This window comes from Tympanuchus pallidicinctus, unplaced genomic scaffold, assembly GCF_026119805.1.
Source record: "Tympanuchus pallidicinctus isolate F22 unplaced genomic scaffold, pur_lepc_1.0 scaffold8, whole genome shotgun sequence".
Lineage (NCBI taxonomy): Eukaryota > Metazoa > Chordata > Aves > Galliformes > Phasianidae > Tympanuchus > Tympanuchus pallidicinctus.
In genome coordinates, this window is record NW_026294802.1 from 27,694,909 (window position 1) to 27,722,891 (window position 27,983).

At 37.5% G+C, this 27,983-nt stretch overlaps 1 protein-coding gene across 1 annotated transcript; it reads right to left on the reverse strand.

The window, feature by feature from the left end:
• Nucleotides 1-7: 7 nt before the first annotated feature.
• Nucleotides 8-27,983, reverse strand: TBC1D15 (TBC1 domain family member 15). Its single transcript, XM_052668429.1, has 17 exons — nucleotides 27,870-27,983; nucleotides 20,429-20,527; nucleotides 20,144-20,218; nucleotides 19,339-19,477; nucleotides 17,164-17,374; nucleotides 13,658-13,760; nucleotides 12,528-12,725; nucleotides 11,109-11,237; nucleotides 8,907-9,010; nucleotides 8,529-8,623; nucleotides 7,278-7,394; nucleotides 5,450-5,550; nucleotides 4,674-4,773; nucleotides 4,229-4,326; nucleotides 2,539-2,655; nucleotides 1,920-2,006; nucleotides 8-1,333 (listed from the first exon to the last, which is right to left on the reverse strand). Exons 1-17 carry the CDS (start codon nucleotides 27,891-27,893, stop codon nucleotides 1,133-1,135), a joined length of 1,998 nt encoding a protein of 665 aa, XP_052524389.1. The 5' UTR covers nucleotides 27,894-27,983; the 3' UTR covers nucleotides 8-1,132.

Below are 27,983 nucleotides of genomic sequence, written 5' to 3' on the forward strand. Positions count from 1 at the left end.
CACTAAATTAGCTTTGATTTTTATTTTATAATATGTACAATAGTTACCAAATAATGAATACACTTGATCAGTTATGTTAAATTTCACATAACGTCAAAGACATCAGCATGGCATGGAATAAACTCACACTGCCTTTTGCATATACAAAAAAATGCATTAGTGTTAACTGTGATTACTTTTTAATAACCTGTTTATTAATTCTGCAAATAATTTTGGCATAAAAACAGTGTAAGTAGTTAACTGATCAGTTAATATATTAGCAAAGATAAACATTAGTAAAGTTTGCAAGAAACCATCGCAAAATTACCTCAAATGTAAGACTGAAAGTATTCACATGAACTACCTTCAGTTAGAAAACAGTTCTGAAAAAGAGTCCAGGTTTGAGCTGTGCATTAATTTGGCCAAACTGATTCATATGAATGAACAGTCACGTTTATTCAGATATTGAAAATATGACTATCCTTCTAGTATTCACAAACATCTGTGTATATAGTGTATGTGTGTAAATATATATGCATATATAAAGTGAAGATATGTTAATGTAAAAATATACTGTTCATCCACTCCCAGTTACACAAAATTCAGTATTTGGACATTAAACTGCCTAAGTAAAAATGTCCATTTCAAATCTACATTCAACCAGCAACAAATACTTAGAAGTATTTTTGTAAACATTTGAAATAGGGAAAACTCATTCATTTACAAAATTATCTTTAACATATCAGCATCTCTTCAGCTTGAAAATTTGTACAGCAGTTTCAGCTGGACTACTGCAGATCCGCTCAAATCAAAGAACTCACACTGTCTCAGATCGATGTGTGAAAGCTCAGCAAATGCATAATTTCCAAATTCTTCCTTGATCACCATCCATTTCCAGTTCACCAGAAAAAGAAAATGCACTTGGCTACAAAAATATTAAGGAATGTTATTGAAAACAAAAGGCTATTTGGTAGAAGAAACTACAAAAATAGTTAAGTTGAGTCATGTCGTAAAGCTTTAATGCAAGAGCATTACAGTACAGATTTTCTTTCCAACCTTAAAGCTTAATCAACACCAAATTTAAATATCCATCTCTCAAGTGCTCAGAGACAACGTGCTCAGTAAAGTCCTTCTTCAATTTAATCAGTTGTAATTATGCAGGTGCCAAGCTCTGTGTCTCACACATCTGTTGAGTGTTTTCTCTTGTTCCATTGGCAGCGATTACAGGGGTTGAGATACCATGAGACGCAGGACAGCTCAGCACAGCTCCACTTTCATCCTCTCCAGTATCTGAATCCGGTGTTACAGAACTGCTTTCCATCCCCAGGATCTCACTAACTGCTTGAGGCAACTCCTATAAACGCAAGGGGAAATTAAATTTGATTTTTTTAATTATTAAGCTCCCCATCCCCAAAGTAATAATTCATCTGAATTTAGCTGTATTACAAACATCTCTCTCAGCATTAGTACCATCTTCTGCATCTGCTTCTCTAACAGACAGAGAAAGAAAGGCTCAATAACCAATTAATGATTTTCATCTCCAAAATACAAGTCCACACAATGATTAAAATTACACTTTATCTTCTTGAAATTATTTTTATCTAGTGAAGTATGGTATTCATCTGGTATTCTTTCAGTGCAACAGATCTTATATCTCATCTTTCTTAAGCTCATCACACATCAAATTACTTGTACTGAGGTTATCCAGTAAGAGTTAAGAAATCCCAATCAAAAGGCACAAATTCAGCTTTCCACCAGTGGAAAGCATTTCCCTATAAAATTATCTTGTTTAAAGACTTCTGGAATACAGGTGCTTATTTAGGCACAGCATATCTTTTATCACAGCCAGACATTAAGTTATTTCACAACTTGTATAATTAGAGCCAACTACTTAGTTTTAATATAGCTATTTACAGTAGATATGTTCAAAATATCATTACCTTGCAATTCATCATCTGCATTGAAATTGCTTCTGCTTTGCAGAGTATATATTCCACATCAATTTTCATAGACAGTTCATTGATATGCTAAAAAAATACGTTCACAAATAGTAAATGTAACAAACTGCGCGAAATATGCTGCATTGTTAAATATATTGCATGCATAAATATCATCTCATAGGCCTGCCCCCTAAGCTGTGAAGTGCTAAACACGTTGTCTATTTGTATTGACAAATGGAAGATGCAGTATGCCTTCATCACTGAGACCTGTATGAGGAATCCATAATATTTCTGTATGTGGCAAACTACCTAGCCCTCCTAACTTACTCCCTAAATCATATTTTCTGTGAGATATCAAATGAGATTATAAAAGACATAGCAAAAATTAAAATTAAACATATCAAGCAACAGTTTAAAAGGGAGAATCACTTCCCATGCTCATCATCTCACTAACTACATCATCCCATAAATCATTCTGAAAGCATGGCAAACAGTCATTTCAAACGTAATGCTTCAGAGGAGGGTATTTCACCTTCCCTACCTCCATTCTCCCCAACACGGAATACCAAAGACACTGCATTAATGCCAGAGAATTAAATAACACACGAGAACTCAATACCTTTAATATTTCATTAAAGCCATACTGCTTTTCCATTATTTGCTGTTTTTCAGATTCTAAGATAGCACAACAGAGGAGAAGATGAAAATTCTGGCAAGGCAATTCTGTCCACATGACCTGTTAAAATATGAGAAACTTTTGAAATGCTTACACACTTCCTCTGAAAGGACAGACAAATGTTAGAAAATAATGTTTAAATAAATCTTCAATAAACCCTGAAGCTTAGTGATTTAAACAAGAACAAGCTATTTTTGGAGGAAACTACTAATTTCCACAATTATTTCTCTTCTTTTCTTCACTAACTTTGTGAAGTTAGTGGCAATTATAAGTTTAAATTAACATAAAGCCTTTAAAAAAAAAAAAAAAAAAGGAAAACAAGATATACCTCATTCCCCATCCCCTATCAAAGATACTGAATACTTGTAGTAAGCATATGAGGGCTGCTCTAAAAGTAATGCCTTTTTAGCATATATTAATGCCTATTTTATGATGACCCACAACTTCAGAGGCCGATGGTGTTGGTACAACAGTAAGGGTTGAACTTTCCCACCAATATTCCATTCCAGGCTGTCGCCATGTGAAGATGGAAGCAATGGGGCAGTCTGACAGAATGGCATCTGACATGGAAGTGCGGATGAAGCAAAGGGGTGGCACTGAATTCCTTTACATGGAAAACACTGCACCCTCTGACTCCTGCTGAATGTTTATTGAGACCAAAGAATGGGTGTGAGAGCAGTGAGTGGTGTATTTCAGCAGTGGTGACAGTGGGCCATCTCTGCTGGTACAGGTTTTAATGAGCACTGCACACAGGCTCTTGATCACTGCTGGCAAACACGCATAGCTAATGGTGGTGACTATGTTGAAACATAGCACTTCGTAGCTAAGATTTTGCTCCATCAAACAGTGTCATTGTGTTCTTTGTATCTGTGGTAGTTTCCATGGAAATAAACAGGAGCAATTACTTTTGGAGCAGTCCACGTACATTATTATGTGATAAACAAAACCTATGAGACTATCATGTATCATCAGGATTCCATCATCCTCCTAAGATAGTAAAAGTACTCCAAGGAGTTTGATATACAGCGTGCTGTTCTTCTGTACACATGTTTATACATGAACTAAGGCACAGGTGATAAGAACACCTAGACTAGGATAATAAACTATGAATACAAATACAGTTCTCATCATGTTAAAAAGAAAAATTATTCTTTTAAAAATACTGATAAGATACTGCAAACAGGAAACATGAAGACAAGCAATTTTTTCCCCAAAAAAAACTCATTATCATTTTATACCTTAGAATACGGGAATTCTTTTGGTTTTGCACATTTTGGATCCTATGAGTGTTACACCAATACCACTTCTCCTGGCACACGATGTTTTTCACACACAGAAAGGTGACCTGATACTCTCCAGTTACTACTCTCACTTCAGAGTCTCATCTGAGAGGTCCTGTCCAAGCCTTACAAAAATAAGCCAACTTAACCCTCTTTTATCTCAAGTTACTGTTTTGGCTTAGAAAACATAACATGTGCTAATATGTCTTCTCTTACACTAACAGAGATTTTTTAATTAATCTATTAGAGTATTAATCACTTTGTAGAATGATCTATGCTGTCATACAAATGAAGGGTACTTTATAGAACTCCAAAAAGACCACTGGATTTTGTGTGATGAAATTCTTGCTTACCTCCCAGAGCCGAAGAATATCTTGAAAGCTAAATTCCCTTTTAAATCTGATGAGAAGCCATCGGAAGCAAAAATAAAGGTAGCCTGAGTCTTGAGATTCTAGAAACACGAGCATTACATTTCATAAATACCACATTTGGTTAAGACAATGGGAAAAATAGACTTCAAAGGTACAAAATCATACAATTGATAAAACTGTAGTCCCTCTTCAAAATCAATGATACTTGGTGGACGACGGCATAAGTCAGGAACAAGCTGGCACTTTTTCAGCACATGCAAAGCAGTTAGTGAAATCTTATAGGTATTTCTAATTTAGAAATCTTCTATATAAGTCCTGTAGCCATACTGCATTACCCTTGGAAATACGTTTGAAGACTGGTCAGAATATCAATGCACACAGAATGCAGTAAGTTGTTTTAGTTGCTGTGCATGAGCAACACACCTACCTAAATAACTGCAAAATCCACTGTCTAGTAAACGAAGCAAAGTACTCAGCTGAATTAGTTGTGTCTTCATACCCTGCATCTGTTCTTCAAAATTCTGATGCTGGATGAAATAAAATATTTGCACTGTCATTTATATTAACTCATAATGACAACGTAGATTTACATACATGATTAATTATAACAAAGTTTTATCACAGCAAGTGATTCTCATCATTTAGATATTTCATGTGCGGAGCACTTAAAGCACTGTTACCTGTAATTAATGAAATCTGAAAGGATTAAGTTAAGCAGTGAACCATGCTTATCCATCATCCTCATTTACTTTGTTATGTAACAAATGATAATTTTAATTTAAATTAGTCTACACTCTGTACTGTCAAGCAGCAATGCTGTACTCAAAAGACAACTTCTCTTGTTTTTGTTGTCCTACTCACACGTTGTTTCACCACATGCATAAAGCACAGAAGTTTCTGTTTGTGGAAAGTCTAAGCTCCAGACTCCTGGACAAAATCTTTATAAGAGGACTATTGATTAACATGAAAGTGAGCATTCCGGCTCTGAGTTACTTTGGAATTTGCAAGTAGTCAAATCTGTCCACATTACACAGTAAGATTATCATCAACCCACTATAATTTCTTTCAGAGACGAAACACATCAACTTCAAATATAATAGAGGATCCTTGCTTTAAAAGTATTAAAAAAAAAAAGTTCACAAATTTAACTCCAAATGCTACCCATAGCTTTTGTTTTTTAAAGAAAAAACAACTTATTTTTACCATTTGATCCATATATGACACAAAGCACCAAAAGGCATCTACTTCATTCTCCATAACATACAAGACAGGTGAAAGCAAGTCACTCATTCCCTGGACATAACCTTGACAGATAAAAAAAAAAGACAAATCGGAATTTAGTTAAACTCAACAGTAAAGCAGCCATTTTTCAAGTGTGTTGAATGACTGAGCTAAACTGATGTTTGCATTACAAGTTTGCATATTCACTACAGTTGGAATTAACAGCACAATTAAGAGGAGAATAGAGAAGGACTCTCAGAGCTTGTTTCTCTCCCTTGTCTCACTCTCCCAACTACCTTACCTTACTGTTCAAGTCATTTGATGTCCCACTGCTATCATCTCTAAGGGAGAACATAAATTATGTGCATGTCTATCAGCAGCAGCTGGTCTAACACATTTCTCCCTTACACTCAAGCATAGACAGTTACATTTCTTAATAATGTAATTATAATTGAGTAACTGACAAGAACTGGAATCAGTGAGAATGAAAATAGGGAGCAGGTGTGAGAAGTGAAATAGAACAAAACAGAAAACAGGTAAATAATTCAAGAAGATTAGAAAAATCTATTCACTGTACATTTAATACTATAGGCAAAAATAAGTCTAGAGAAAATGCTGCTGTACAAGACAGTTTAAAAGTCTTATGGATCAATACCAGTTTCATTATCATTTGTCTTGAGAAATACATTCATAAAAAACATGTTATATGAACAGCAGTCCCCTTCATTCATAGGGAGATTTGTGGCACTAACCAGACTCGCTGTAGCTGTTGCTGAAATATTAAAATGAGAATTATATCAATACTTCAGTGGCTTAGAATCCTTGGACACATGTAACTGCATTTCCACTATTCTTTCTTGTTCATAAAACAAAAGACTTCTTCCCTGTACAAATCTAAGCCATCCAAACTGTTTTTAAACAGACCAGATGGTAAACGCGCTTTGCTTTCATAAAATGCACGTTACTGCAAGTTTATGCAGGTAGAAATGTGAAAAGACATAGAACTACAAGGTTCAGGAAGACTTTTGGTTTTAATCTTCCTTCTCTTTCAAAAGCCAAAGATTAAGTCTCTTTACAGACTTGACAGAAGGGATAAAGTTGACAAGAACTACAGCTCTGCAGCAAATGTTTTAGTAATTAAAGATTTATTCTGATTTTTTCCTTCAGAATCCATCACAAAACAGACTTCTAGAATCGCAATGCCTTTCCTTAGAAGAATCAGCCACACATAAGCACAGAAGAGCCAGATGTCATGCTAGGGATGAAGCTAGAAAGACCTATTCAATCCCAACATGAGTATCACCTGTACTGTGATTTCAGAACAGCTATGTTTCTTTCTCTATCTATGCCAGATGCAAACACTGAAGTACAGCTTCTGAAAAGCTGCAAAGTATACCCCCTGAGAACCAGCTTTTGAAGTATTCAGAAATACAGTCATGTTCACAAACAGCTGGTTAAGCATGTTGAGTTTTAATTACAGAGATGGCAGCTGGTTTATCACTTTTTATTAAATCCAGTTAAAACTCTGAAAAGCAAACCTGCCTCAACTGTAAGAAAACAACAGTATGGATAAAGTAAAGGCAAACTGCCACTTAATTCCTAATCCCACTTCATCTGATGAATTCAGACACGTATGAGATTGGGTCAGAGAGAATGAGAAAGCAAAGTTACCTATGTTATTAAAATATGAACCCTGAATTTCAAGAAAGCATTGTAAGCAATATGAGATCGCTTGTAGTAACAGATCTTAACATAAGCAAAGCTTTCCATCAGAAACTAAACCAGCTATTAAGTTCAGAGCACAACTTACCTAAGTCGAAGTCATACATGCAATAGGTCATCAAAATATCATGAAGTAAAATCAATCCTGGATTATCTTCACCTTCATAGAACTTATTTGTTCTATCTGTTCTGTTCACATCTTTCTCTAAAAACAGTCCAGATTTAAAAACATTTTCAGAACATGTTGTACAAAGCCAGCATTCTAATCAATTTGGTTTTTTTAAACTGCAGTTTATTCCCTCAAATGATGTTGCAAAGCTTTGGAGTGTTAAAGATAACAGTTGTATCACTGAAAGAATACTTGAAAAGGAAGAAAATTCCTCCAATAAAAGTATTGTTTATAAAAAAAGGTTTGAAAGCTTTTGTTTCAAATGGAAAAAATCCTGATTATAATTCAGTGGAAATTTTCTTCACTTACATGGATTAAGAACAATTTTATGTAAGCTAGCTGTGCAGTGCCATTCATGAATACTTATGAGATGCAGCATAAGCCACAGCATCACAAGCACATAAAGGTCACCATACCATCAGCAGAAAGACGGTTATAGTTCACTACAGCACATTAGAAGTTCTTTGTAACAAATTCTTGTAGCTCATATTGAGCAGAAACCACTGCTTTCCTGCGACAGTTGTGATGCCTCAAATAAACTAAGCCTGTAGCATGTTCTTTATTAAAGTAGAATTCAAAAAGCACATCCTAATGTGAAAAATTTTAAGTGGCTTTAAGGGGAAGAAAAAAAAATAAAAGACTTTTTCATAGTTTTGGATCTAGTTTACAGAAGTTTAATATTTTAATTTACATTTTAGATACTTAGAACTTCAGCCATTTTTTAACCCTGAATATTATTTTCAGTTTCACAGAATCACAGAATCACCAAGGTTGAAAAAGACCTAAAAGATCATCCAGTCCAGTTAATAAGCTGTACACAAGTACACACTCATTCTATAAATCTCAAGATCTTTCTTAATCCTTATAAAATTCTTATTGTATCACCATTATTTTAAGGCAAATAAAAAGGAAAAAGCATTTTGTTATTTTGTAAGGGAAGTAAAAAAATCCAGCTGTTCTGCAGCACTACGGTGTAAAAGCTCCCAATTTCTCCGGTTAAGAAAAGGCTTTAAGCTTATAAGAAAATTTAGACATCTGAGAATAGCTACATATTAGTTTTTCAGTGCCTCTTCCCACATAGGTTACTCAAAAGCTTACATTTCTTCAATTTCATGTTGAGTTGCAAAGGTTTGAGTTCACACAGTTGCATGTTTCTAAAACCAAATTTACCTATGAGACTCCTGTAGTCTCTTAATCTTGAATTTCGTTTTTCCTGTTCCTCACTGACAGACTTCCACTGCAGTTTCATCCTGAAATATTCATCCCTGAAGAAGAAAAATCATTTTGAAACCAGAACATGCTTTATCATTACGTTTCTTTCTTCCTTTCTTTATCTAATTTAAATATTCTTTCTATTTGTTCTTTGGAATAAATTGGGTAACAGCAACCTGTTGATATAATGTTTTCACTTCAGTGGAATAATCTTTTTAAGAAGGTCTGTCAAACACTTCACTGCACTGAACAATCTTTAACAGCTACCTTTCAAGTTATACCTTAGAAAAAACACCAAACAATTTCATGTGTTTTACAACTTGAAACTGGACTCACGTTCTCCTTTTTTGCAAGTTTGCTCTCTCTTCTTTAGTGCTATTCCAAGGAAAATATCCCAAAAGAAATTTCCATGCTTCTTTTCTTAGAGTATGGCAGAGTCCCTAAGGAAAAATTGGAAACATTAACAAAAACACTAACTCAATTTTGTGAAGAAACACTCCTACAGCTGTACGATGCTTCTGAAGGTAACAGCTTAAGAGAAACAAAACTTATGAATAAGCTCGTTCTTGTTATACTGCAGCCACAGTTTATTTGCTAATTAACACATTCAAAGGTAAAGGAGGAAGAGAACATGATTAAGCAGCAATACAACTCAGATTCATAAAAAAACTGGAATGGAAACCAATTTAACATATGTTCTCAACTGTAGACTATTAGATACTTTCTAAGAATATAAAAAGCTTTTTAAAAGGTATTTCTTCCTATATTTTTGCATCACTGCTTGAAATAAAAAAAACCTTAAGGGCACCACAGATACTAAGAAACAAAAAAACCAAAGTACCTTTAAATCTATACATTTGAACATGATGCTGTTTAACTGCTGAAGTTGCCTCTACACACTCATATTAAGTATAACCTTCCATGTTCCATCTTTTCTAAACAAATAGTTTCATTTAACAAGACACTGCCAACATGCAGATGAACCTTTCAAGCAAACAAAAAAACCATTGTTCACTCAAGGGCACTATTTGTCAGACATCTTTCTAAGTAATCATTTCCATATAACAAAAATGTACTAGCTGAGTGCTATCTCATATGTCAAAAGACATTTTTTTCCAAGTCCTAAGACTTGGAAGACCCACAGTTTACCAATCCAAGGCCATACTCCTGCCTCACTGCGTTTTTTCCATTTTCTATTAAATTAAGGCAAGGAAGATGATGTAGTAAATAGCATCAACCACTGAAATTTGGTGCTCCAGCCAAGCAGCATCTGGAACTCTTCCAGCATGTAACAATGCAAGAGAAGCATTGTCTTTAAAGAGGATCTCCATTTAATAGATCAGCATTTAATGTACTTGTTATCAAGAGTCATGAATAACATGGAGCACTCACTCCTCTGGCACTGAAAAACACAAGTGACACTGAAACACTGGTGGCTGGGAAGAAAGGTTTGCAGGAATTGTCATGATTGCACAAGGGTCCTTACCTAGACACCTCAGGCACAAGTATGTTAAAGAACAGTCACACAAACTTAAAAATCTTTCAATTTTGCTCTGTCCTCTTCAATATGTATTTTTAATAACTGTAATATCAATGTTATCATTCTCTTATGCTTAAATCCCCAGACGACTGCGTTCTTATCATTCTTATCTTATTCTTGCATCAACAAGTTTAGAAAGAAAGCATTAAGGCTGCAGGATTTCCACTAAAATAAAAGGAAAACAATCCAACACTAAAGTAACATCAGGTAGAACAGCTACAGCAAATAATAAAAACTTATAAAACTTGCATGAATGAGACTGAATTCACATTCAGTGGATTCAATTTCACAATTACTGAATTGCAATTCAATAATAAATACTGGTCAGTGTTTAGTACTGAGGGACAAATCCAGGTAAACTGCTCAAAGGAAGGAAGCTTTTGATGGACAAGAAAACATCCTTAAGAAGAAAAGAATAAACCCGATAATCTAACACTCAGAAGAATATCCTGAGCTAGAATGCACCCACAAGGATCAGAGTATAACTCTTGAGTCCACACAAGGGGCCCAAAAAAATCAAACCCTCATCTGAAAGTGTCACCCAAACACTTGAGCTCCAGCAACTTAGTGCTGTGATCATTGCCCTGGGCAGTCTGTTCCAGGGCCTGAACACCCTCAGGGTGAAAAATTTCCTAATCCCCAACCTGACCCTCCTGTGATGCAGTTCCATGCCATTTCCTCAGGCTCTGTTGCTGTCACCAGAGAGCAGTGCTCAGCCCTGCCCCTCTCCTCCTCATGAGGAGCTGCAGGCCGCCACGAGGCCTTCCATTCCCTTTTAGTCAGCCACTGCAAGATCTCTCTATTTGTGCAGTACACTGTATGGTTATGAGAGTATTCATGAGGTATTCAATGAGCATTACACCATCTTTTGTAAAGCCACTCCAAAAATACCGACTAGCTCACGCCCAAAGTCCTGCATGAAGCATTACAAGTGCAACAAAACCAGCATTACTATAGTTTGGGAAGGAGAGAAAAAGGACTTTAGAAAAACAGATTACCCCTTTGAATATTGATTTCTTTATGTAGTCTACATTTAAAATTCTTCCTTCAGAATCCATATTTTTAGCCCATTCTTCAACTGACACAGGCTCTCTTCTACTAACTTCAGGCTGTTCTCCTAGATCGATCTGAAACAAACACAAAGGTGTTATACAAAGCCCAATTAAAAGCTTCAACATTTTTGAATAATCACACGAATACTGCTGAGCTTGTTAGATCCTCATACTTAGTTCAACTATATTTTCGCACGTTCATATTTGCATTAGCCTTAGATGCTCAGAGTTACACGTCTCCATTAGGAAGCAGTACGGAGCACCGCAGGCAGAAAGAGCAAGATGCAGTGTGCTGAGGATCTGGCTATCCAAGCTAGTATTTCAGACTCTGGAAAAGGATGCATTTGACATAGCCTTCGATCTCTACCAACACCTTCAAACTACATTCAGTCCCATGGACTGAATCCTCTAAACAACTAGAAATGCAATAGATAAGTGCAGCACAGCCAACAAAGACAACAGGGAGTTTCACTTCAAAAGCACATTCTTGAAATGCACTGGAGCATCTAAAGAGAGAACTGAAGAACGAACTCAGGTTCAAGGATGTTATTCTGAAACCAGACTGAACAACATGACTGCAGATCAATTAAAGTAAGCTACCCCTTTAAAAAAAATCATTATTTTTCCACTAATAAATTAAGTGCTAGGCAATAAATTTTCAGAATTGCATAGTTATAGCTGTTAAGCTATCAAGACTATTTTGACCTCAAAGAAAAACAGTATTCAAAATAGTTTAACATTAAAAACATATGAGCTCCTTAAATAGTAATCAAATATATTTTCTACTCATCTGTGAAAAATGACAACAGAAGCCTAAAGTGATTCCTGATCCAACTACAACTTATCCTAGTTTTGGCTCAAGCGATACATAAATCCATACACTTACAAACCATGGACACTAATTATGCAATTTAATTTATTATTTTTAAATCTTCTTAAGCTATCTTCTTAAATCTCTTAAAACAAACTGAAGTGTTACAGCGATTAGCCACGGAAGTTATTAGTCTGAATACCCCAATTTTACTTAATATCCAGCCAGAGAGGAAACATTAAACATGAAATGAGAGTTCAGTTTAAAGGGTACCTATTCCATATGATAAAAAAAAAAAACTCCTGCTTCAATAATCAAAACATTTTGCTTTAAAAGCAAAATTTGTATTTGCAGGCATAAAAATGACGTACTCCAGATGTAGCTGCTGATGATTTTACTCTTGCCAACAAATGGCAAGGCAGATCGTGTCACAACTGCCAAGTATTAACAGCACCACTCACCAAGCTTCAAGGCCTACAATTCCTGCAAAGATATGCATAAAAAAAATAAATAAATAATCAATACATCTGTGTCATATTCATTTACACACTCACTCGTGTAATGACTTCAAATCCTGGTTCCTCCTGCTGATTTATCTTTAACCCTGGAATAGCATCGTTGAGGAAGTCTGCCATTTCTGACGGTGGTCGCCTTTGAGTTGAAGGGTCACTTAATCGGAAGCTGTCAAAAATATAGTTTGTGACTTTGGAAAACCTTCCCATTGTTACCGTGTATGGATCTTTCTTCCATTTCTGTGGTATAACAAGGAAAACAAGCAAATTACGAAAAGCCTCAGATCACTTAGAATTCTTGTGCTTAAAGGACATAAAAACAGCAAGTAGAACACAGTAAGACTCAAAGCTATTAAAGCTTCACACGTCAGTAATTTCATACAGTACGCTCATTGCATGATTCAAAAAGTTGAGATCCTAAGTATTAAATAATACCACTGATTGAAATGAAAGATCAGATAGCAGTATGCTGAGTAAATCTGACCTATGTACATGATCAGATCAGACTTGGTGTTTACTCTCCTGTGATTAATGCCACAAAATCATTTTTCTGCCTAAGCCTGTTTACCTTTACATCATGTTGTACCTTGAAAATTCAAGTACCTTGCTAGCAATCTCACAGAAAACTTTTATATGACAACTAAGTCCAGAAACTAATGCACTTCTGAAGATCCCATAAATAAAATGAGTCAGTAGGTCAGAACTCTGGCCTCATTCAATCACCAGAAATTTTGCTGCTGACCCTCACAAGGCCATAAACTCTATCAAGCGATAAACAGTTTTAAGAAAAAACACTGTTTTAAGCAATACTTGTGCTCTTTGCTGCTGTATTTCCAGCCTCTCTTTGGAACCACCAGAAAACAAGAAGTGAATACTTGGTCTAGGAAAGCTTCAGCATTTCTTTTCCACTTCTAAAACTATCTGTACTCAGGTGTACACAGTTGCAGACAAAAGTAACTTGAGTAGGTTTAGGTTTTAAACAGGGAGGTTAAGAAACACGTAGCATACTACACAGCTCACTCACAAGCGTGCTTCCGTGAAAGCATTCATTTTAGGATACAATTAATGGTCCTAGAACAGCAATGACTAAGGGGATTTTTGTGATAAAGAAAGGCTGGCATTTTTCTTTTAATAAACTCCTTCCAAATATAAAAAAAATAAACAATACATACCTGCAGTAAGCCATATGATGGTTCATCTAGGAGGTTTTCAAAAGATTGAGACGGAGACTTATTCTGAGAGTTCACAAGAAGAATGAGTTTATCTTGTGGAGATCTACAATAAAATTAAAGCATGGGGTTTCTGCAAGTACTACAAGTTTTTCTTAAAAATGTTCTAGAACACTTACAGGTCTCAAAAGTCACATTTCAGGTTTTATGCAAGGAAAACAAGTCTGATGCAAGATCACTTTTGGCAAGACTCCATGTGCCAACACTTTAGAAAACAGGACTTTTTTTTCTTAAAAAAGATTATGTCATTTACCCTGAGTAACGTTACATACCTTTTCAAGAGATTACTATGCTGTAATGAGAAATTACATGAGGGTGACAACTTTCAGAGTAAATATTTTCTGTATTTGAGCGGACAAAAAAAGATGACAGGAAAGGAAATTCTTTGAGATAATCAAACTCTACACACACACCTGAAACACCTTTAACATAACTGTGTGTGAAAAGAACCTATGTCACCATACAGTTAAACAATTCTTTCTACCAATTAATAAACCTCATGTTTTTATACACTGTAAAACATTACTTAAAAGACTACAAACTGCCTTTCATTGCATGAAAGAAAATCAACAAATTTCTAACCAACACTACTACAACAGCTACTGTCAGCCTAATTCTAAAATTCATCTCAGTAAGAGTTTACCAACACAGTACTCCAACAACCACATTGCGAAACAAAACATCTGATTACCGTCACACACTTTTGTGTAGACTCCAAGTTCTAAATGAACACAAACCTGATCTGACATAACTCACTGCATTTGTATACTCATGTACTCCAGGCTTGCACAGCCAGATGAAAACGATAGCATAGGCAGCTGGAAGTGTGCCAGCATTTCATCTTTCTTTTGCTCTTATTCTTCCTACATCCTCTTCCCTCCTCTGGCACGGTAACATGATCAACTAAACAGCTCCTGAATCAACACCACTTACAGCTCATTATACTAAAGCAATGACAACAGTTCAGAAGCCAATCTGATGTTCAAGCTCTGGACTTAGTAGCCAGGCTGGAGGACGCTAAGCTCTTTGCATGTAATCCTACCCATTGCACAGACTTGCATTTATAGAACACCTTACTGTATCACCTTTTCCCAAATTTTAAATTCACTATTTCTAGTTTTCGAAAGAAAAATTACTTTATTTTTATTAATACCTGCCTCATCTACCATGTTATTAAAATCAAAGATAAGAACTTTTTAATAAGCCTTATCTGTCTTCAATTCCAACATGACAGAACACTGTCGGATATGAAATCCAACAAGAGATCTCATTTTGAAACAACCAGACACCACAGCCAAAGATCTGAGGCAGCGAAAGTTAATGAAGCTCAACCAGCTTTTACTAAAAAAAGGCAAAGGCTGAGTCACGTACTCTGTTTTTCTCACCCAAAAGAACAAAAATCTTTGTATGACACTTTCATTGTAATCAAACACTTGCTCTGGACAGCTTGTTCAGTATGGGCAGCAACTTGGCCAGTGCTCAAAACACACTTGTGAACAAGAAACTTCATTAAACATTTGTTCACAATACTGAAAGTTAGAAAGTGTCAGCAGTGTGGTATTTTCTCAATATTAGCCTGGTGCAACAATACTAAGAAAAAATCTTTAAAGCAACAGATTACAAGTATTTTGTTCAAGTTTAGCTCCCTTGCACGTACCAATTTCAGCAACGTCACAAGATTTAAAAAGGCACAGTGGCAATGAAAGGCAATAGCCTTTGAGGTAGCATAAACAGAGGAAGAAAATACTTAAGACAGAAAGGTATTTTAGGAAAAAAGTTAGTTCTGTCTTAACATCAATACCTGATATCTACATAGATAGAAAGGTTGGAATAATTGCATTACTGCATACTCCTTTATGCAATCCAGAAAACATTTTTCCCTACGAGAGGCTGTGCGCTCCGTGTGCGTAGATACTTAATTAAGCATAAGTATCTACCACAAAATGACACAGTGTGTAAAGCATGGTTTGTCACCTCCACAAGTTACTTAGTGTATTATTTTCTTACAAAAGAAAGAAAAAAAAAATCATACATGAATAGAGCACAAAGACGACTTTGGTGCCAAAAACAGACCTAAAAGGAAGACAGGAATCTAAGTGTTCTTACTAAAACTGGAAGTTCCTGTTCAGCTCAATGCTTCACTTCATGCAAATTTAATTTTCATAGCTTCATCATAGTTCTCAAACTACATACATAGTTCCCAAAGTATCTGCTGTTCCAGCCTGCAACACTGAGTACAGTCTCAGGCAGAAATACCATGAAGCTCTGCACATTCCAAATGCCCTGATATCACCAGGGAACTCTACCTGTTAAGCACTCCTGAACTCTCCCATGCATACAGCTGTTGGATCAGACTGCACAGGCCTTTTAAGAATAGATCTGAGGATATGGCAGCTTCTCCAGAGACAGTTTCCTCCCCAGTCTGAGAGGAAATGTTTTGTACTGTTATTGCAGGAATATCCACGCTATCTGAATAAGAGGCTACAAAGGACAAGAACTAAGAATCTACTGGGTCAAATAAAGGGAGAATGGTTAAGTGGCCAACTATTCACCACTGACTATCTGAAAGAGACAGTGTTTGAAACAGGAACCAAAATCCTTACCTGTTCCACTTCCATTCAATTACTCACCAATAAACCAATGTTATGTAGCAATGTGAATTATAATTATTTGTTACACATGACTCTACAGAATTGAAACTAACTGAAGCTGTCACCTGAGGTTTCCTAGCCTCCATTGTATAGAGAATATTCTTAACTGTCTCTTCACCTTGTCTCCCTACTACCCTCCTGCTTTGGTCTTCACAGATATTTTTCTTTAAAGGCTTGCAGACAATGCTACCAACTGTACCGTTTCACTGGCTGGTTACACTGACCATATCACCTTCTCCAAGCAGTTGACAATTTAATCACAAACTTGGCCACCACATCCTCATATTGCCAAAGCCTTTTGCAGATCATTTTGCAGATCAGATTGAGTTCTGTGGCAAAATATTTATATATCAAGTGATTTAATTGATAGTACAGTATCTCATACGCTCACTGGATCATACACCAATGGCAATACTCAAATATTTTCCTTATAGGAGAAGATCTCAAATTTTAAACACAAGTTATCCCAAGTAGCTGCTCATGAAAGTTTTAACATTACATCATCTGAGTGTCCATGAGAAGCTTCCAAATCCACTAGAGGGAGCTACTGAGGCATGACAAAACCATAACATTTCAACAGGTTCTGAAATGGCTTATAAAGCAATCCACAGTTTAAAACTTCAGCCTGTATATTCACTACATAAAATTACACCTTTAGACAGCTTGGAAATTGATGCTACTAACAAAAAAGAGATGGTAAAATACATCAGAAAGCATTAATCTGAAACTCACTGAAGAATCAAAGAAGTAAATCAATAATCCAAATTTTAAATCAGAATAAGATTGTCTGATACTTACTCTCTCAGCACAACATGATTTTCAAGGCATTTAATAAAAAGTTTGCTGTCTCCATGATGAAAGTGTAGAGCTGGAAGCTTCACATCATCCTTTAGACAAAACACCAAATAAGACCATCCCATGCCTTCTTTGTTTTGTTTGATTGATTTCAGATCTGTCAAACTGAACAGGAACGACCACGTGCTTTCTCCATTTGTGTGATTTGTAGCATCTTAAAAACAAAATCACCATGTGATTTTAGTTTGGTTTAAAGTATTAGCAACTACAAATCTATAATCTCTCCCTGTTCCTCTAAACAAGCCAAAAAATCCACAGTAAACAAAAACCCAGCGTTATTTCTGATAAAAAAATACATACTATAACTACTACAGCCATTTCTCATTGTATTTTCTCATTTCATTCTCATTTCATACCGACTTTTGAAGTAAGCAGTTCCATCAGACTGCTTCCTTTAAGATCTGTCAGAGTACGAAATGATCCAGTCGGTGACGTATAACTGCTGTACAAAATTGCAGCAACATGATAAATTCCACCAGCACCTTCACATGGTAGTACTGCTCAAACTAAATGTAATATACATCCTAACATTGTATAATACTGTATATACTGTTGCACACCATGCAGACGCTTTGTCAGGCTGCAACCAATATAAGGGAGCTGGAACTGCAAAGCTATTTCCTCCATTACTGTGCAAATCTGTGCAAGACAGTAATACATTCAAAACAAAGGGATTCAATGTTACTTCACCAGGAAACTGGAAGGAGCCAGCATGCCGGCAGGGACACTGGCACACACCCCCTCCTACCACCATCCAATTACAGCCACCAGAAATAAAGAAGTAGCAAAAAAATATAAGTCAACGTGACTCACTGACACTTTGGATTAAGATGGACTCTGCCTCTTAAAAATTAAGAACAAAAAAAATCAATACAAACCAACAGCATAATAAAACATTCTATGCACGACAGACATTTAGCCCTGTATCACCTTGGAAGCTCTTTTTAAACACAGAATCATACAAGCTAGGATTGCACTTTACCCCAAAGTGTTCACAGCTTAAAGTCCAAAACCTGTACTTATAAATGATATATATGACAGCCAGCACTACTTAAAACTAACAGAAAAATGGAAAAAACAGCCACAAGGTCTGCAAGTTTAAGGCTGATAAATATAAACAAGAATTATAAAGAAAAATACAGTGATGAATCAAAGGAAAAAGCTGGCTACAGTTTTTTTAAAATCACATATCTACTGAGATAACATAATAACAATAATGCAGCCATGAAATTATTTTCCCGAAGTATGTTCATTAGACAAAACAGGTTTTCTAAGCTTCTGCACAGAAAAGACTTAAGTATAAACACAACTATCCACTCCATCTCCCCCTGCTGTTTCTATGCTGAAAAACATTTGAGTAATAAACTTTTTTCTTTTTTTCCCTCTCTAATAATACATTTTGTTCAAATCCCACAGGAGCGACAGAAGGAACTGGGGCTGTTTAGTCTGGAGGAAAGGAAGTTGAGAGGAGACCTTATTGCTCTCTCCTGATATCTGAAAGGTGCTTACAGCGAGAGCAGGGTTGGTGTCTTCTCACTGGTGACAGGACAATGGGAAACGGCCTCAAGGTGTGCCAGGGTAAGTTTAGGTTGGATGTCAGGAGACACTTCTTTACAAAAAGGGCTGTTAAGCACTGGCATAGGTTGCCCAGGGAGGTGGTTGAGTCGCCATCTCTGGATGTGTATAAAAACAGTTTGGATGTGGTGCTCAGGGACAAGATTTAGCAGAGGGTTGTTAGTTAGGGTAGTATGGTTGGGTTGCGGTTGGACTTGCTCAGGTTGGAAAAGACCTTAAAGATCATCAATTCCATGATTCTATGATTCTAAGAGTTCAACGAAAACAAAACTGTCGCATCATTTAAACTGCCTGATCACACGATGTTGGATTTATCATTTATTTTCCATATGCTTCTCTACTAATTCAGAGAAGAAATTAGATTGGAGGCAGAAAGCAGGTATTACAGGCTGAATTGATTTTCCACACCCAAAATTCAACTCTTGCCTCAAATGAGCCCAGCTTTTCAATTCCCAATGAAATCCATTACACTGCATAATGAAGACAATTCTTCAGTTACAAGTCAGAAGAAAGAAAAAGAAAGTTCACTTATTTTTGAAGTACCTCCATTTGAATGGGGTTTCTTTTTAAAAGAGACGGTGGTGACCATGTCCCATTCTGCTTCATAATTGTTTGGACGGTCTGATCCTCGGGAGGATTTTTCTTTGGGAGCTGGAGTCCACTCTACCACAGAGCTGGAATCCTAAACAAAGAAAGTAGCCATTAAAAAAAAAGCACAAGACAAGATTCAAGATTCCCAGATTCAACAAGAACAAGAGAAAGCACCTTCATTTTCATGGATGAAAAGAATTTTTGGTATAAAGTTCTAACAATTCAACGCAATAAATTTTTATTTATAACAAGAACTAAAAAGAAGTAAGGTTTTACTTAAATTCAACACAGTGCTTAAATACCTAAGCCTCCTTCACAGACTCCACCAACACAAAAGTTTATTTAAACATAAAACTTTCATCTTCCATCACATCTTCTCAACACAGCTTAACCACTGAACCTTAGAACTTTAACAGACTTCAAATATTTTGCATTATAACAGTGTCTCTCTCTTATGAAGAATGAATCACCATCATCCAACAAAACAGATGTGGAGAGACTGGTGACTGCGATTTGCTTACACTCATTTGGTCTTTGTCACTCAGTTCTCCCTTTATTTCATGTATACACATAAAACACATACCCCCACACCTGAACCTGGTGTAGTACACACAGGAAATATCCTACATATAGCTATTAATATCAACGACAGTCATGCATAACAGATTTTGCCTCCAGTTATGAGGTCACCTACCCACAAGTTCATACAGAATCAAATCTCTAGAAAAATAAAATGAAGGACAACTAACAAACATACCTTTCCTGCACAGAGGATATTAGAAGTATCCAAAGTATCATCCTGTGGTCTCCAGTCTACTATAACTTCATTTTCCTACAATACAAACAACAAATCTGTATAATAAATTACACATCCCCCTATTTAGTCACAGTATGATTCGGGGCAAACGATGCAGATGTCAAAAACAACGCAATGCTCATTCATTAATGAAATCCAATACTTAAGAAATCATTTACAATTTCTCAAACACATCAGCTTAACCAACAAATGTAAGAGGCTTCTACAACTGCACTGCACAAATACCTTCTCTATGACACGTAGTACTCCTGATATGAAGCTGTCCTGATCATCATTTTTTCCACAGGACGGATGAATGAACACTCCATCCTGCTCATATAGAACCTAAAACAAAGAATATAATGGGACAGGAGACAAATCATTATCCATTATCATTTTGATTCACCTATACAGGTTGAAGCGAATACCTGAAGCTTCTTACATTATCTTCCTTTTTTTCCCCTCCCCTTCTAAGATTCTTACACAAATCAAGAAGCAATAGAAATTAGAACTGATTACATTTATTCTCTAACCAATACAGTAGCTATTATTACTCCGTCAGAAAGTCACCAAAATGCATTCAACAGTCTGGTGTGTTGTTGATGGTTTTTTTTGTTGTTTTGTTTTGTTTGTTTGTTTTTTTAACTAGCAGACAGAAGTTAATAAGAAAGCACCATATGGCATTTAATATATTAGAAGACTTTCTTACATGGCTCACCTTTCCCCCTCATTTGCTATTTAATCATGTTGAATTGATAATCTAAATTTAAACCAAAAAATGGCCCTACATTCAGCATGAGTAGCAAAGGTTCCATTTCAGTGCTGGAATATGCAAGTCAGATAAGAGAGGTTCACAGGACAATGCACTGCCCACCTAACTTCAGCGTTTAAGTGTTCACAAAAATACATCCAAAGGCGACAATGCTCATATAATTCTGATCATGCTTTTAAAAAAACAAAAATTAAGAACAGTTCTTCTCTACCAAAATCCAGCAGGTTCTTCTAAGCCACACTGCATACCAGAGCTCTATGAACAATGTAAACAAGCCTATTTTAAACAAGTCTTCTAGTGCAAGAAGTCCCTAATCCACCAAGATAAGATTTTGCAATCATTTTCTATGATTATTTTATGATAGTTTTTCAAACTAAGCAGCAAACGCTGTCTTAAGAAATACATGTATTTTTAAAGTCAAAATAATTTTATTTCTTAACTACTCAATAGAGAGAGCCTACATTTCTTTATTACTAAAATATCAGATCTTTTTCTGAACATATTAATTCATCAGATACAAATTCATCATGTCTGCAGTCAAGACAGTAAGCCAGAAGTTCAGGTGTGCAAGCAATATTGCTCGTAGGAGCTGATGAGGTCATTCAGTCTAAACTCCTTGAAGGCCTCAAGGCAACACTGTTAAGCTCCCACCTAAATACTAGGAGGTTTTTTTTTCCTTTTCTCTATTACAGACCTTGATTTTCTACCAAAAACAACAAAAAAAATTGAGATCCTCCTCCTATTTCTAACAAATACCTGCTCTGAAATTCAGTCTCTGGTTAAACACCGCAACTTTAGACGTTATTTAAATTGTGCCTTCCAGTACTTGGACCTGATCTATCACCACAATTAGAAGTATGAACCAAAGTGATCAATCACTGGGACAGCTGTTCCAGATAAAACCCTGCTTTGGAGTGATACTGGTAGATGTGCATTTCTGCCAGCAATTTCACTACGTGTAATAAAGTACACCTCCTCAATCTACTATACTACAGCAAAACAGCCCTACTACCAGTCTAATTATTAACATTTATATTCTTTTTCATCCATGTGACAGTAATCACATAACTGGAAGACTCTGCATTGCTCTACGTAACAGATTCAACTCTGCTGTAACACATGATGAAATCGAGGAACTTGGAACATGCTCAGAAGTCTAGAGGATGATGTCTGTAAAACAGAGCCCTTGTAACAGCACAGTTGATTTTATTCCTATCTTAACCGCCTACCCCCCCCCCCCCAAAAAAAAAACAAAAACAAACAAACTTGAGGCTGAGTTGTTATTGGATAAGAATAACATCTGACAAGTCTAATCTTGTGTTTACTACTTCTGTTATCAAATACTCCATGCAACAGAGCTTACGGAGTTGGGGTTGTTTTTAGAACCAACAAAACACTGAAGAAACAAGCTTGAGTCAATACAGTAGCGTACAAGATGCAACAAGGTATCTAATTTGAGGAAAGATATGGCATTCACCATTCATTCCAGTCAGTCATTACCAACTCGGTGCCATGTGGAGACAGTGGCTATTCTACGGACTGAAGCGACAGAGGGGCTGTAAAAACAAGGAGCACTGCACAAAACTCAGGAAAACTGTGCAATGGCTGTCTTCCACTGAGCACAGAAAACAGAAGGAAGAGGTTCAACACGGGCTCAGTTGACAAAAAGCACCCTCTGAGGAGCAGCCTGCTCTGCACTGTTTGAGGGCGATGCTAGATCAGGTTATGAAAGGCTGCTGAAGTAGTTATGTTCCACATCCAGCAGAATAACTGCCTGAAGTCTTGCTGTTATCCCAGTAAACAGGTGGTATCCTTCTTATACTGAAGGAGGCAGCATGGAAAATTCATATCACAAGCTCATTATGCCGTGTATGAGGAGGAGTCAATGGGTAATGCTTGTTGCATTTTACTGTCAGAGACGTACATAAGGCGGCCTTCACCATAGCACATAAATCACAATACATCCTAGACCACAAGCTACGGTTTTGGATTAAACTCTTGTCATTTGATGGCAATTTATGGTTTTGTGCAACCAGCTAGTGAGAGGCAGCACTGCACCCAAAGACAGTGAGGTGCAGGCAACAGGAGAGCTGAACAGAGCAGGTGGTCCTGCCTGTCTTACTTGTTAATAGCCATCCTGTCTGTGCTCGACACCGCTAACTGGTAAGAGCCAGCAGTGTGCATTTGCAGATCAGAAGCCAATCATACCCTGGGCTGCATCACAAGAGGGGCAAACAGCAGAGCGAGGGAAGGAATTGTTTTGCTCAACTCCGCCCTCATAAAGCCCTGTCTGGAGAGTTGTGTCCAGGCTTGGGGACCCCAGAAAGAAAAAAAAAAAAAAAAAAAAAAAAAACAAAAAAAAACCCACAGTTTAGAGAGTCTGAAGGAGGCCATGAGAGACGATGAGAGGGCTGGAGCATCTCATCTATTGAGACAGACTATGGAAGTCAGACTTGTTCAGCCTGGAGAAATCTTAAGGGAGACCTCATTGCGGCCTTCCATCACCTAAAGGTGGTTTACAGAAAAGATGGAGGGGGACACTTTAGCAAGGAGTGCAACGGTAAGACAAGGGTTATTGGCTTTAACCTAGAAGAGGGTAGGTTTAGGTTAGATATAAGAAAAATTCTTTACTTGGAAGTTTGTGAGGCACTGGCACAGGTTGCCCAGAGAAGCTGTGGATGCCCCATCATCCCTAGAGTGTTTAAGGTCAGGCTGGATGGGGCACTTGGCAGCCTGACCCAGTGGGTGGCAGTAGGAGGGCTTGGAACTGGATAGTCTTCTAAGGTGCCTTCCAACACAAAACCACTCTGTGACCCTATGCTATTGTGTACTCACTGCTCACACCTTACCTTCCTTCTCTTACCTCTCTGTCATACACCAGCAATTTGTTCAACACAGGACATTTGAGAAAGTGGAGAAGCTGTGCAACAATCCTGCTAACCCTGTCTTTCAGATGCTTCACACTCTCTTCCCACATATCCTTACTCACATTCTCCTTTTCTGCCAGAAATTAAAAACCAGGGCTTCAATCACTCTTCCAAGATGCCATCCAGCTTTTGACAGACACAGCATGCAGCACTTACAGAGTGAACCAGCCAGTTTGGATCGCTGAGTACTGTGGCACTGCGCAAATCCAGATTCTAGCAACTTTTCTATATTTTTGCCTCATATTATAACATCAGGTAAAAGATCTCATTGTGGATTCAACAGCTTTAGCAGCAAACAGGCTGCTCATAAGAAAGCAACTGAGTAAAAGTCTGAACACTCCACAGACTACAAATTAAGGAAAAATGGGTCTGTCTGCAAGCATTAACAACAGATACAGCAGCTGATTAGCATCTTATTTTACAGATGCTATTACAGAAGGTACCTTTTTAAGAAGGTAAACAATAAAAGATGCAACACAGTAAGGAAAACAATACAGGCCAATAAAATAAATTCAATTTAGTCAGCAGCTGTTCTGAGCTAACTGATATCAACAAAAATATAATACCATAGTTCAGAGCTGGTCTTTAAGTTAGAAAAAAATAGATCTCAATTTACAAATTTGCATCATGCTGCTTTAGTTTCCACCTCCCTCCTTGGAACAGCTGAGCCTTCTCCAGGGCTCATTAACATCACTCAGCTGTCACCAGGCCCATGGCTGGGCACTGCTACATCAGTCCACTTCCAGTCACCAGACACCATATTTCAGTACTCTGCAAAGCATCAAGCTCATGTCAATTGACCAACGTGATCTTTTGCTGCAAAGAAGATATCTACAAAGATATCTGAGATTAGTAAGTGGATAAAACTGTTTCCTTGTATGTCTTGTTTGTTGAGTCTATGGCTCAACCTGCTTCTTAAGACAGTAAAATTTCTCACCCTGCTAGTCTTAGAAGTATAAAACTCTTGCAGTCAGTTTCCAAGCAGGGAAATGAAAACAAAATATTCATGTGAGAAAGATTACAACAATGGGAACCATGTATCATAAAAAAGTACCCTGCTTTACAGCAGTAAGTTTTGTAAGACAGTGCTGTAGATCTCTTTGTCAATCCTCATTACGAAAAAATCTCAATGATGTCACCTCCATACACACATTACAGCATCACATTACTGTTCAGTAATACCTACAGTGCTACTTCAACACTTGTAAAACTATGCAGGCCAAATATCTCAGCTTAGACCAAGCTTTAACTTGAAGAGCAAGGACACCAGCAAATGACAAATAACTTCTCTGACAGCCCATGCGTCAGCTGGTAATTTGAGAAAGATCTAACAATCCATATGCTGAAGATAGACTCAACTCCAAGAACATAAACCAAAAATCATTACTGTTTTTAGAACAGCTGTAGTAATAGCCTATACACTGACAGGCTAAATTTATACTTCTCCCCACAAACAACTTTCTACCTCATTTCTGAAACCATTTTCAATTGCAAGGGTGAGAGTCAGATCAGAAATCATTCTCTTAAATAAGGAAAATAAATAAGCAACAAAAAGAGATAATACACCTGCTTTCTTGAATAAAACCAAAAGCTCTGAAAACAGAAGAACTTATTGACATTTTACTCGCAGTAAAAAAAATGTAATCTCTAAGAAAAGGCAAAAAAAACATCCACTGTCATTAACAAAGAACAACTTTGGGCTCCATAAGTCAACAGCATTAGGTTTTCTGGAATTGCTTAACTGTACTGAAAAAAACAGTGAAAAAAACCTTCACAGTAAAAAGGAATAAAAAGGAATCTAAGGAAAGCAATACATACAGTTGCATGAGGTAACTATAGTTCATACCACATTCATGTATGAAAAAGAAACCAGAGAACTGTAAAAAAAAAAAAAATTAAAAATCAGGAGATAATATGAAATAATCAAGTTAGAGTCCATTGCTATGAATAATGTCTGGGATATAAAATTAAAAAAGAGAAAGCTATGGCAGAAGGGGAAAGCACACAGAGGGTGAAAATAAAAGCCTCCTTCTGATATGATTTGCTGAGGGAAGATTTCATTTGTTTCAGGAGGAATTTTTTCATACAGACGGTGGTGATGCACTGGAACAGGTTGCCCAAGGAGGCTGTGGATGCCCCATCCCTGAAGGCATTCAAGGCCAGGCTGGATGTGGCTCTGGGCAGCCTGGTCTGATGGTTGGCGACTCTGCACACAGCAGGGGGTTGGAACGAGAGTCCTGTGGTCCTTTTCAACCCAGGCCATTTTATGATTCATGAAATCTGAGCCAAGGCAGTCTATCTCAGCTCTATAGTATATCACAATATACACTCTGTAGGATTCTCTTGTGTAATGCTTTTCAAAAAATTATTTACACAATAAAAAGCATTACTTTCATATTAGTGAGCATGATCTGCCAAGTGAATCTAAAGCACTGCACAAGCTAATACCCACTACTCTCCCAAACATCTATCACCTGAACTACATCATTAAACACTGCCCAGACAGAAGGAAAAGCAGAATTAATTTAAGACCCTCATCATTTGGAAACACACCAAAATGCAGAAAGCCCTACATGAGAATACCAAGTCACACTGCGTTTATTCCACCTGCAGCAAAGTTTCCTGAGTTTGTGAAGCCATCGAGAATCCTGCTGCTACCCGAAGAAGCAACTTGTGACCCAGCGCCTTACATAAACCAATGAAAAAGTAATCCAGACAAAAAAAAAAAAAAAGCACTTCTTTCTGTATTTTGCTCCAGCTTGCTAAAACAAATCACTTTGTGATCAAATGAGTACAGCATCCAAGCAAGCAGAAGTGCAACACACAGGTGGCGAGAGCTGCAGAAGAATGCATCTGCACACATCAACTACTTTGTAAAGTGTTAGAAAACACAAGTGTCCCTTCGTCCTCTGTTTCAAGAGCTCTTAGTAACTTTACTGAGATGCCATAATCAAACAACATGAAGAACAGAAAGAATGTCAAATCAGAAGTGGTGTTAACACGTAGCTGTGAACATGGAGTAACTGCCACAATGCAGAGATCTGCACAAGTTTGGACAAACCGACTTTTAGTTAAATGAACACCAAGTACAGGTTAAATTCACAAATAAACCCCCCAGCAGTATCACTGATAACTATGATAATAAAGCTGCCTTCAGAAAAAGAAAAAAAAAAAAACTGCAGGAGAAAGTTTTTGATAAAAGTTTATGTGAAAAATAATGCAAAATGCTCATCAGCACCCAATAAACTACCATTTAACCTGGATTTTAATGAGCAGAAAGATCTCAAGATTTACTTTCTAGGCTTTTGAGGAAGATGCTTTTTAATAAGATGAGGATTCCTGCATTAAGGCCTTGAATGAAAACAATCTACTTCACCTTCAGGATTGAGTGGAGAAGAAATACAGCAGTACCTATTCTTTCACTTAACTGAAAACTAAATTGGCATATCTGGAAACAGCCACGAGGTCATCCCAGATCAGCTATGCTACGGCTCGAATGCCTAACAGCAATTAAGGGATTTCTGAGCTGTAACAGAGGATATGGTAAAGCTGCCCGACCAAATCAGTCCCTTCCAACCTCTCCGCAGGGGGGAGAGACGCATTTCCCTGGCAAAACCTTCCCCTGAGGACCCGAGGGCAGAGCGGATACGCGAGCTCAGCCCAGCCCTCGGGTTCCACCTTGTCGAGCTCTGCTTCGTCCTCAAAGCGCTCTGCATGTCGGAACAGCGACGTGAGCGAATCGGGAGGGCTGGCAGCGCTGCGGGCGGACGCGCGTCGGCTAGGAGAGCCCGAGTGCCACACGGCGACCGCCCCGGCCTCCCAGCACCGCCAGGCCCAGGGGCTGTGACGGAAACCCGTTACGCCTCACAGAGGAACGGCCCTCAGAGCCACGCAGAGACCCAGCAGCAGCCCATCCCCCAGAACGCCGCGAACCCAGCTCGGCCTCCGCGAGAGGAGGCGGCGGCGGTCCCGCGACAGCGCTCGTTACCTTGCCGCTCGGAGGCGCCGCCATGTTGCTGGAGTGTTTATGATGACGTTGCGCTCTTCACGTGCTTCCACGCTGACCCACAACAACGCCCGTCGGCCCCTGGGCGAGCGGCGC

Bases quoted from the DNA above. Each gene is read 5' to 3' on its own strand.
- TBC1D15 (XM_052668429.1), bottom strand. From the start codon at position 27,893: ATGGCGGCGCCTCCGAGCGGCAAG. The intron at 17,375-19,338 runs GTACTTCAAAAA...TTTGTTTTTAAG, and splicing joins GAAACCCCATTCAAATGGAG to ATGCTACAAATCACACAAAT. The intron at 2,656-4,228 runs GTAAGCAAGAAT...ATATTTTAACAG, and splicing joins ATATTCTTCGGCTCTGGGAG to GTCATGTGGACAGAATTGCC.